The sequence below is a fragment of the Tachysurus fulvidraco genome, chromosome 1 (genome assembly GCF_022655615.1).
Source record: "Tachysurus fulvidraco isolate hzauxx_2018 chromosome 1, HZAU_PFXX_2.0, whole genome shotgun sequence".
Taxonomy (NCBI): domain Eukaryota; kingdom Metazoa; phylum Chordata; class Actinopteri; order Siluriformes; family Bagridae; genus Tachysurus; species Tachysurus fulvidraco.
In genome coordinates this window covers 47,014,987-47,027,486 of record NC_062518.1, presented here as the reverse complement: position 1 = coordinate 47,027,486, position 12,500 = coordinate 47,014,987, and the positions used below count along the sequence as shown (strand labels likewise).

General features: G+C 43.2%; 2 protein-coding genes across 3 annotated transcripts in view; both read right to left on the bottom strand.

Moving 5' to 3' along the window:
• ptprn2 (protein tyrosine phosphatase receptor type N2) overlaps positions 1-10,423 on the bottom strand; it is a 202,186-nt gene extending 191,763 nt beyond the window's left edge. For both annotated transcript variants that reach the window (XM_047817727.1, XM_047817734.1), the window contains exon 1: positions 10,100-10,423. In XM_047817727.1, coding sequence (XP_047673683.1) covers positions 10,100-10,184 — 85 coding nt within the window. In that variant the 5' untranslated portion in view covers positions 10,185-10,423. The remainder of the gene's footprint in view (positions 1-10,099) is intronic.
• A 1,092-nt stretch (positions 10,424-11,515) lies between these two features.
• Positions 11,516-12,500, bottom strand: part of ncapg2 (non-SMC condensin II complex, subunit G2) — a 23,078-nt gene continuing 22,093 nt past the window's right edge. The window contains exons 26-27 of the mRNA XM_027145556.2: positions 12,410-12,500; positions 11,516-12,215 (exon numbers count right to left, since the gene is read on the bottom strand). The exon at positions 12,410-12,500 is cut by the window's right edge and continues 6 nt beyond it. Of these exons, the coding sequence (XP_027001357.2) occupies positions 12,164-12,215; positions 12,410-12,500 (143 nt within the window). The 3' untranslated portion in view covers positions 11,516-12,163. The remainder of the gene's footprint in view (positions 12,216-12,409) is intronic.

Here is a 12,500-nt window from a genome sequence, read left to right as displayed (position 1 = left end):
TTTATTTTGTAACGTTATTAGTTATCTGTACGTTAGCTACGATTTATATTTAATAATAGTTCACATTGTTAACGACAATTAACCCGGAGGCCGTTCACACTGGAGGTCGATGGATTAGATCGGATTGAATTTTTTTAAACCGAATTAAAATATATCATTCACACTTCCCTGTAAAAATGTTCAAACCAAATCGACAAAATAAGAGTCGAAATCCAGAGGTTTCTCCGGTCGACTTCAATCGCCATACAGGATTCGTTGCTTCGTCACTTCCTGCCTGGCTACAGGAAAACATTAGCATAAAAGTGGGCGGGACCTTGTTTTCCATGACCCCATGCAGCAACAGAATTCTCTGTGAAGGTTCAAAATGAAACGCAGGTTTCACAATGGTTAACGTGTTCGACTACTGATCGGAAGGTCATTGGTTCGAATCCCAGGTCCACCACTGCAGGGCCCCTGAGCAAGGCCCTTAACCCTCGATTGCTCAGGTGTATAAACTGAAATGAGACGACGTAAGTCACTCTGCTAAATGCTGTAAATGAGAACACATTAGCAATACTTACAGAAAGAAATGAGAAGTTTCGGGGCTTAAAGGGTCATTTCTATTAACAGTATGTACACACACACACACACACACACACACACACACACACACACACACACACACACACACACACACACACACACACACACCAAATTTTACTGACTGACATTGAAGAGTCTTGTGTATTTAAAAAAATGCATGATAAAACATACACTTCAGAGAGCCTACAGATACTGCTCTTAAACACACACACACACACACACACACACACACACACACACACACACACACACACACACACACACGCACACACACACACACACACACACGCACACACACACTTATTACTTAGTGTCATTCAAGAGTCAGCTGCATTAACAATAAAACATGGAGTACACCCACACTTCAGAAACGCTGTTGTTTAGTACTGCACTCAGAACCTTGTACTGGAACACACACACACACACACACACACACACACACACACACACACACACACACACACACACACAATGGTCTAATATGGAAACGTGCTCCAGGCCGTGTGAGCTGTGTAAGAGAGGGTGAATTATGAAGTATGAATTATGCAACACAGCATGACTTTGAAGGATGACAGAGCTTTAATGTCTTTTTCACACCACGGACAGTCACGCAGCCAAGAATTGAAAATAAATAGCGGCTCCAGGCCTCCGGAATGCAAAACCGGATGCACTGCGTCTCCAACTCGAACTTGATTTTAGCCTTGAGCATTAGCGCGTGTTTATTTCAGCAGGATTTGCTCATTAGCATGAAAAGTGCATGTCCTGGGTGCAGCTACGATTGAAAATAATTTAGATAAGACCTGAACTCTGGATAGCTCCTGAACCCTGGATAACTTCTGAACTCTGGATAGCTCCTGAACTCTGGATAGCTCCTGAACCCTGGATAACTCCTGAACTCTGGATAGCTCCTGAACCCTGGATAACTCCTGAACTCTGGATAGCTCCTGAACCCCAGATAGCTCCTGAACCCCAGATAGCTCCTGAACCCTAGATAGCTCCTGAACATAAGATAACTCTTGAACCCTGGATAACTCCTGAACCCTAGATAGCTCCTGAACCCCAGATAGCTCCTGAACCCTAGATAGCTCCTGAACATAAGATAACTCTTGAACTCTGGATAACTCCTGAACCCTGGATATCTCCTGAACATAAGATAACTCCTGAAAATCAGACATCTCCTGATCTCTGGATACCTTCTGAACCCTGGATAAATCCTGAACCCTAGATAGCTCCTGAACTCTGGATAACTCCTGAACCCTGGATAACACCTGAACATAAGATAACTCCTGAACCCTGGATAACTCCTGAACCCTGGATAACTCCTGAACATAAGATAACTCCTGTAAATCAGATATCTCCTGATCTCTGGATAACTCTGAACCCTGGATACCTTCTGAACCCTGGATAACTCCTGATCTGTGGATAACGCAGAACCCTGAATACGTCCTGAACCCTGAATTCCTCCTGAACCCTGGATAACTACTGAACCGGATAACTCCTGATCTGTGGATAACTCCTGATCTGTGGATAACTCCTGATCCCTGGATAACTCCTGATCCCTGGATAACTCCCAAACCCAGTGCAACTCCGGAACCCCAGATAACTCCTGAAAGCTGTATAACTTCATATACGATACGATGACTAAGAATCCTTGAAGATACCTGACACAGCGGGTCAGAGAAAAGAAGTAAGCTCAGCTAAACAGGTGGTGAGTAAAACTGTACAGCACATGCCTGCAGAGACAAAGAGAGTGGTGAGGGATTAGCTAATGTGGAGTGGGTTAGTAAGGCTAATAAAGAGAGACCGACTTGAAACATTTATTATCATTAAGTCCAGCTTTTTGGACCAGCTCCACCTTCTAGAGGAACAGAAAGAAGATCAACCACGTCTGGAATGAGTAGAACATTGTTTTCTTTTTTGAATGAAATGATCCTTAAATACAATGAACAACAAACAAAGACCCTGCACTCAGGAGAAGGTTTGGTGGTGTATAAATAGAATAGAATCATCACAAATCTAGCTCAACCACTGACGTGAACCGATTCAAGATATACACAGAGAAAGGAGGAAAAGACGAATACGGAGGAAGAGAGAGAGCAGGGTGTAGAGAAATGACAAAGATGAAGATACAGCGAGAAAAAGCCGGAGAGAAAGTTATTAGTTTCTCAACAAGGCTGCTCACTTCCTCGATAAGATGTATTTATAACCTAGACAGAGTTGACAGGAAACGAGCGACGACTCCCACGCTCTCTCTCTCTCTCTCTCTCTCTCTCTCTCTCTCTCTCTCCCACACACATACACAGAAGTACATGAGACCAGCAGAAGATGATGCTGGAGAATTAGCCTGCAATACGACGCCTATTTAGTAAATGCAACACTGCTGCTTATTAAGGCTTACATAAAGTTTCACAAACACACACACACACACACACACACACACACACACACACACACACACACACACTTCAACAATGAGGTTTTCATTCAGAAGAACAGATAGCGCATTACCATCATCATGAGGTATGACTAACGTTCAGTCTGATGTTTATCCAGCTTCAGAAAAGTAAACGCACCCCGAGCAAATGTTAAGCTAAGGTGTTTGATGGAAATAATAAGTCTGCGATCTCAACTTAGTTTGCGTAAATTCTTCCACTGAATTCGTACTTGATATCGATAATGCGTTCAAGTCAGATTCGTACTTACTGTAGTCGCCAGTACTGGTGCGAGAGGGCATCCGCTGTCCGGAAAGTGATGTGATTTCTATCTTATATGCCAGGCTACATACTAACATCCCTAGCTGTTGTACTAGCTGTGTACCTTCACCAGAAACAACAACAATGCTAACGAGAGGTCGTATTTGACAGGAGAAAGGATAAAAACAGATGGAGTTTTTCTTCCAGAACTAACTACAGGTAAGACGTCAAATGTCTGAGGAATCAGTTAGAAGAAGCACAGTGAAATTCTTTTTTTGTATATCCCAGCTTTGGCAGTTGGGGTCAGAGTACAGGGTTAGTCATGATACAGCATCCCTGGAGCAGAGAGGCTTACGGGCCTTGCTCAGTGGCCCAGTAGTGGGCAGTACTTGGGCTTGAACACCAACAACCCAGAGTATTTAGTTCTTGAGCCACCACCACCACCACGACCACCACTCCCAGTTGAGCTGAGTTGTTACCTCATTCCTCCTCCACTTCTCTACTCACGTCACACGGTTGCTTTGTCTCTGAAACTGTTCTGTTAAGGACTTGAGTGAGGGTGTGAGACGATGAGTGACGGTGCAGGCTGTCGGTTTAGTGCCAGTACGTCAATGCAGCACAAGCACAAATTTCTCTCATTTGTCTGTGTGATGCTTCCTCACCTTTCAGAACACATATGTTACCTCCTTCTGTTGTGGCAAGACGAAAAAAAACTTTCTGGTCGGCATTACTGCATCCCACCAGCTCTGATCCAAAGAAGCAAGACCTGCTCAAGTCGATGCTCTGTCTCTTAAACCTTAAGGAGTGCAGGTAATGAAGGATCTGCTCTGTCCTGGCAACCAAGTGAAGGACTGAACTCCCTGTTTATCTTCAAAACAAATCTTTTCACAAAGCCCTAAAGCAACAGACAGGGCAAGCAAAATGACACACAGCCATATAACAGGGTCTGGTATACTACAATGTGCAGATATCTAGGTGATAACAGTAGATCATTGGGTAGGACGCTGCAGTGATATCATGGGATGTTGTAAGATGCCAATCACTACTCACTTCACTTGAGGATCACCCTGGATAACTCCAGAACACTGGATAACTCCTGAACACCAGATAATTCCTGAACCCCGGATAGCTCCTGAATGCTGGATAACTCCTGATCTGTGGATAACGCAGAACCCTGAATAACTCCTGAACCTTGCATAACTCCTGAACACCAGATAACTCTTGATCTCTGGATAACTCCTGAACACCAGATAACTCTTGATCTCTGGATAACTCCTGAACACCAGACAACTTCTGATCTGTGGATAACTCTGAACCCTGGATAACTCCTGAACCCTGAATACCTCTTGAACCCTGGATAACTCCTGAACTCTGAATACCTCCTAAACCCTGGATAACTCCTGAACTCTGAATACCTCCTAAACCCTGGATAACTCCTGAACACTGGATACCCCCTGAACCCTGGATAACTCCTGAACCCTGGATAACTCCTGAACCCTGGATAACTCCTGAACACTGGATACCCCCTGAACCCTGGATAACTCCTTAACCCTGGATACCCCTGAACCCTGGATAACTCCTTAACCCTGGATACCCCTGAACCCTGGATAACTCCTGAACCCTGGATACCTCCTGAACCCTGGATAACTCCTGAACCCTGGATACCTCCTGAACCCTGGATAACTCCTGAACTCTGGATAACTCCTGAACCCTGGATAATTCACTTGAGGATCTGGGCTCCATCCCAAACCCTAATATGTTTAATCTGTGTTTTCTATAGAACCTCAGACCATTGAGCACAATTCAGCAAAAAGTCATGTTTAACACACAACACACACCAATACTTGTGTCATATGTGGGGTCATTACCCACAGTGCACTGCGTGTTGGAATTATAATCAGTTTTAGAAGTGTCTTTAGACTAGAAATAAAGCTAACATTAGCTATGTGTCTGTAGTGTCATGTGATCATCATCTATTATTAGCTTTAGGGGATCTGTATCCATACAGTACACCACTAAGAGGCTAAGTACAGCAGGGGAAGATCAACAACATGAAGTCCACCCACGTTCACCAAGCTCCGCCCACAGATCCTACAGACATCAGAGGAGGTCAATTAGAGTTAGTTTGAATAATCACACAACCAGGAATTAGCATGAGTAGGCTGTTTATTAAAGTTTATAAAGGTGTTGGTTTACTTCCTTATTTCGGTAACCGATATGTGATAAAAGCTCAGAACCTTCGTTAGTGAAAGAAAGTGAGAGTGACAACTACGTACGGTGACCCATACTCATAATTTGTTCTTTGCACACACACACACACACACACACACACACACACACACACACACACACAGCAGTGGGCAGCCATTTATGCTGCGGCGCCCGGGAAGCAGTTGGAGGGTTCGGTGCCTTGCTCAAGGGCACCTCAGTCTTGGCCGGCCCGAGACTCGAACCCACAACCTTAGGGTTAGGAGACAGACTCTCTAACCATTAGGCCACAACTTCCCCAGGAAGATGCTATTACTATTACCTCAGATCAGAAATCCTGAGCTAGTGCTATGCTAATGCTGCTTATTCGCTATAGCACGTTTTTCCTGATAATAGAGAATATATAAGTAATTATTTTTTGAATTCTATTTTTATTCTAATTTTTAAGCCACCATGTTTGTATCTGTGTCATGAAGCTTTGTTCCCTTGACAGAGTTCCTACAGCTCCAGTGTTTATTCAGGGCTCATTGAGTCTCTAGACTTAACAAAGTGCGTTATCTGAAGTATCTGATGAACTAAATGGATTCTGCCCTAATTTTTGTCTTCTGTAGAGACTGAAATTTGGGGTCAGGTCTACTGAAGAAGACTTGTGTAAACACACACACACACACACACACACACACACACACACACACACACACACACACACACACACACACACACACACACACACGAGAGGGTTTTTCTCAGCTATGTGATACACTTTACACCATTTTATAGATTAACATGGACTATTTGTACTAATAAGAAAATTACAGGTAATCAGCTCTGAAAGTGAAGATACAGATACAGATGAAAGGAACACGAGTGTCACGTTCAGGACACAAAGCTGTGGTGGTTTTCCTTTCTAGAGCTCTCCAGGTGCACTTTCACGCTCCGCTCGACAAATAAACACAAGTTGCTTTGAGGTAAACGCTACAAAAGGAAAACGTGAGCATACAAGAGAGAGAGAGAGAGAGAGAGAGAGAGAGAGAGAGAGAGAGAGAGAGAGAGAGAGAGAGAGAGACGCAGTATCTGGTGGTACAGATGGCCTGGCAGCATGTCACCGTGTCTCTCTCTCTCTCTGATTAAACTTGCTCGTTCCAGCCAAACCGAGCCAACTCTATCTCGCTGCCAGGCACAGATTGTCCCGTGAGGTCCCCCTGAACACGCGAGGCTTCTGTTCGCACGCCGTGATGTCGACACGTTCGGATGATTCTGGAAAGCGCTACAGCTTCTGATTCCAGGTCAGATATCCGACCTTTAGGTCAGTGACTTGACTCTGTGTCCAGATTAATAACACGATCTGTTCAACATGCTACACTACTTCCTGTTTCAGGACTGGGGCTGAGGAATTAGATCAGTTTGTGTCTTTTCTGTCTATTCTTATATATCAACATTTTCCATGAAGATACAAACATTTGTGTGGAGAAAAGAAAAAGTGTTTTTTTTTTTTTTTTTTTTTCCTCTGAAAATATTCTGAGCTTCATATTAACACCACTGTGGAGTGAGACACGAGGAAGACGTTCAGTCGTCAACATGGACACCAGAAAAAATGTTTTTTTGTCTGCCTTCTTCCTAATACATGAGCTCACAGGACCCGAACGACTGGCTAGTGTCACTGTGATTGACAAGGGAATGAAAGCCCCTCCCCTCACATGCATTGTTCTGATTGGAGCTCACCATCTGTGGACAAAAGCTTTGTCCTTTATGTTCAGAGGTTTGAGTTAACCGAAACGTGTCTTTTTTTTCTCTCTAATTCTCCATCCCTGCTTCCACGGCGAGCTCATTTACAGTCTCCTACCAAACTGAATGATGCATGTAGAGGCAATACTCAGACAGCCAGCGGGAACCTGGCGCATTTCACCTTCCTGCTGGAGTTAATATCGGCCCATTACCTGCTCGCCATAACGCTAGTGCCGCACAAGCTAATCCAGACTAATCCAGCGATTAGCAAGAAGACCTTTTTCTTCTTCGTCCTCTTCTCTGAGGAAACGTTCTCTGAGACTTTCTATCGAGCCTTCAGATCAAATCGATTTCAGAAGCTGTGCTGTAGCTGTACGAATATAATGACAGTCAATTAGCAAAGGAAGGTTTCCCAGAACTCAGAATCCTTCTTCCGAAGAAACCGTTAAAAAGTCCTTTAGCAAAGAAACGAAGCTTTACATCAGAGTAATAAATCTGTGTGTCCTTCAGCAGCTACAGCGTGATGGAGTGATGAAGAAGAGATCATTGTTTCAGCATTTATTCCTCCTCCATCACACTCATTTCATAACGACTTGTGTTTTTTTTTATTATCCTTTTCTACTTCTGTGCAACAACTTACTTCCTGCTCTCACTTCCGTACTAGCAGCTCGAATCACTCGTTCTACCAGCTATCTCTTCATTCTCTTGCCTCGCGTTGCCATGGAAAAGGCAAAGAGGAGTCGACTCCTCTGTCCTCGTGACTGACGTCTGACACCGGAGACTCCTTCCTTCCACGTTCGGTAACTGAACGTCTCACGGATCACCATTTACACAAGTTTTTTTTTTTAACCAGGCTGTTGCTATGGAAACGATTACATAAAAACCTACCTACTGTCAGAGCTGCCGTTATAGAAAAACTAAACACCGGATTCTGACCAATCAGAAGGCAGAACTTAACCCTTTTTTTTTTAGGGAAGCTCAGAAGCTTCCAATCACAGCCACGACGTTTCTGAGACGTCTGTGATCTTTCTAAATGATTTGAACGTTCTGAGACGTGAAGCAAGACATCGTCACCACACACACACACACACACACACACACACACACACACACACACACCTTTGTACACGTGTACACAAACAAAAGAAAATCGACACAAAAAAACCTGATTGTTGGTTAAAATAGCTTAAATGAACCGGAATAAGTGTTTGCTTTTCACAAACATGAGTCAGTGTGTGTGTGTGTGTGTGTGTGTGTGTGTGTGTGTGTGTGTGTGTGTGTGTGTGTGAAACATTATGAATCATCTTCACACTACACTAGTTGGCAGGACACACACACACAAACACACACACACACACACACACACACACACACACACACACACACACACACACACACACACACACACGCACACACACACACACACATCCACCAGTCTCACACTTCTACCATAAAGTACATAAAATACACCAAACATCCATGAATTAAATGAAATGTAAGTGTTTTATCTTTTCCCAGCCACTTGCACGTGTTTCACGTGAATCTACAGGAAGCTGCTGGATGACGAGGGACGTGTGCACACGTGAAAACCCTTTTTTTTTTTAAGTGTGAAAGAAAAAGTTGCACGTCGAAGTGGTAAGTTGAGTGTTTTTGAGTAAAAAGGGGTGGAGCTAAGTGAAGCAGGAGAGCAGTGCAGGTGAACGCAGGTGAGTTCCAGCGGCTCAGAGATGCTCAGTGATTCTGTCTGAAGCTGCAGGAGTTCAGCTGATCATCAACTTCTTCATTTTTGTCCTTTTTTATTTCTGTTCATCTTCAGACTCTTTTTCTTTCTCTCTTCTTCTATTTTTCTGTTGTGCTTCTTCCTTGATCTTCTCCTCTTTCCTTGTTCTCCACTATCTTTCTTCCCTCCTCCTTTTCTTGTTCTCGCAATCCATCTTCATCTTCTTCCTCTTTCTGTCTTCTTCTTTTTCTTCTTCCTCCTCCTCCTCTTTTTCTTTTGTTTGTTTTTCATCCATTTTCTCCTCTCTTCCTTTTCTTCTTCCTCTACTTGTTTTTCTTCCTCTTCTTCTTCTTCTTCTTCCTCTTTCTCTTCCTTTTCTTGTTCTTGTTCTTCTTTGACTTCTTCCTCCGTCTTCACTTTTTTCTTCCTCTTCCTGTCCTACCTTCCTCTCTCTGGTATAAAGGAACTTCATGTTTTCCATCTTCACTGAGTATCTTTCACTTCTTTATCATTAGTTTAAGCCGCATGACTTGACCACATGACTTGATCACATGACTTGACAGAAACAATAATCCCTGTGTTTATTCCCATGTACATTATGACTAATCCCCAGCCAGTGCTCATATGACCAGTGAACTGTTACACAATCAGACTGAAGCGCTCTGCCCTCTTCCTCATCCCTGAGCTCACAGACTCTCACGATTGGCTCGTGTGACTGTGATTGACAGGACAGACAGAGTGTAGCTCAGCACGGTACTTCTTTAAGGACCCAAAATATATATGTATGTATGTATGTATGTATGTATGTGTTTGTTTGTTTATTTATTTATTTATTTATTCATTCTGAATGCACTATGTAGTGGATGAGGTGAGGTTTGGAACCACTGAAAACAGCCCATGCTGTTTGTTTGTGAAGTCGTGACAATAGGCAAAGCTGCCCGTTTCATTTCCACGTTTCAGATTTTAATCTGGAATAAAAATCAGTTCTGAACACTGAATACATTACGGAGACAACAGCATGCACGAGCGCTAACGTACAGTACACACACGCACGCGAATACGCACATGCACAGGCATGCAGCATGTATGCAGGCGTGAGTGTGTGTGTGTGTGTGTGTGTGTCCTGTGTGATTTCCGCTAGATAAAGGAAGTCCAGTGAGGAGGAACTGACCGTGTTTGGTGCTTGCGGCGCTCAGGTGGAGGATCAGCAGCAGCAGCGTAAACCGGAGCACAGACACCGGAACCCTGGTATCCATCCTGCTATCCTGCTCCACCGACCGCGCCGCCGTGTCCCGGTAACGGAGACACACTCACTCACACACACAAACTCACACACACACACACACACTCACTCCGACAGGATGAAGAGGAAGACACAGACTTAATGAGACGGACAGAGATACTGAACTCTCTCGCGCTCTCTCTCGGTCTGTCCGGTCAGCGCGCGGATTCAGTACCACGGACAGCGACCACCAGCACAGCCACGCCCCTTCACTCTCTCTCTCTCTCTCTCTCTCTCAGCCTGGTGACGTCACCTAACCAACACACCCTTACTAACACATGTACCAACACACACGCACGCGCGCGCACGCACACACACACACAAGTTTCTGGTTTATTCAATAGATGTATTTTTGTCTTTATGACGGAATGAAAACGTTTTTTTTTTCAGTACATAGAAATAATTCTATCCATTTTAATAAGATTTCTATGGCGATTTAATTACATTAAAAGAAAAAAGTTGTTTTACTTGAGTATATTAAAGAATAGAATAAATCACAATAGACAGATTTATCGGCGTATTAAAAAAAAAGAAGTGTGATCACTGACTTGAGCTTTAGAGTTTCTAGCTTTGCTAAATAAATTAATTTTATGTAAATAAATGACAAGTATCTCATTTTAATGAACAAATTAATTAAAGTCATTACTTGTGTGTGCCTTTTTATTTGAAATAAAAGAATAAATAAAAGCTTTATTTGGATTTATAAGTTACTCATCTGTTCCAAAGAAGACTTAATGGTTCGGGACCAAAAAACACACACACACACACACACAAGTATATATGTAGTTCATCTAGTAGCATCTCTACCTATTGCCATATATAGAGACAGAGAGAGAGGGAGGGAGAGGGAGAGGGAGAGAGAGAGATTGAGGGTCACTAAGGCCTGGCTCACTAAACACCTGCCAGAAATAATCTACACTCGTGGCGAGTGTGACTCGCCCTGTGACCTGGCTTTCCACTGACCACCATGTCTCTCTCTCTCTCTCTCTCTCTCTCTCACACACACACACACACACACACACAGCTCCAGTGTAACATTACTGCTGTTACAGGACAATAACCAGTTTCAGTGATGGATGGTTTTATTTGATGACTTTATAAACCGGTGTGAAGCTCTTTATTAGTCGTGTCTCCAACTGAACTGTGCTACGAGGGAAGGCAGGGCCATGTAGTTGGGTGGCTCCTACTTTGCATATTCATGCATATTCATAAACCACATTGATCAGCTGAGAATAAATGTGTAGCATTGTTGTTTTTCTATGGGTTTGAAGCTCAAAAACACGTCCTTTTTTATTTATCACTGAATGAAATTAACAAAGTATTTTAATGCATTAATAAAAAGCTGTGATATGAATATAAACATAAGGACATGCTGAATGTAGAAGCTTTTAATTCTTCGTCTTCGACATATAGTGCAGTAGATAAAGAGAAAAGTCCGATATTCAGATAAAACTAGTGAACTGAAGCCCAAAAGGCTTTTTACCAGAGATCTAGTTGGATACACAGGCGTAATATGGATCTATATGGATCTGAATCCCTCTGGCTGTGGCGGAGAAGCCGTTATACAGCACTTATTATATAAGGAAGTGTGTGTCCTGTTTCCTTTCATTTTTTCGGCAAATGAAATTTTTATACTTTTATCAGGTGTCTGTGGAATCTCCATGGCGACGGGCGAAAGAGCCGTAAAAGTTAAAGCCAAGCTGTAAACTTGTAAGACCTCCGAGATTTGGATCCGGTATCGTCGTTCAGCTCCACGCTTCACGTGATTGAGCTACGTTTCAGTCTTTATACACAATGGCATTGTTTTATTCCCCAATTTCAGCAAAACGACACGTAGACAAGTGCTGTGTAATGAAGACACGGTGGAAAGAAGACAGAACAGAACGTTTGTATAAAAGTGTGAGCAGAAAAAAGTCAAAAGGAGAGATCCTATAAAAGAGATGACGGACAGATTCAGGGCATCAGGAGCTCGTTCAGCGTCCCCACTGCGTTCTCGTAGATAAACCTGGACAGAGAGAGACAGAGAAAGAATGTCAATACAGGACAAAACACACAGGTTGGACTTGTTTTAGTTTAACCAGTCTTTATTATATAAAGTCTATATTATACCCTTTATACTGCACTTGTGTAATACTGATCTGAATCTCATATACAGTGTACAGGAAGGTTTAGTGACGTGTGTGTGTGTGTGTGTGTGACCTGTGTGCCGACTCGTCTGCCGTGACGCCGTAGTGCTGCAGGATCTGTCTGTGCACCGACACACCGATTCCCTTCAGAAGAGCGCTGAACT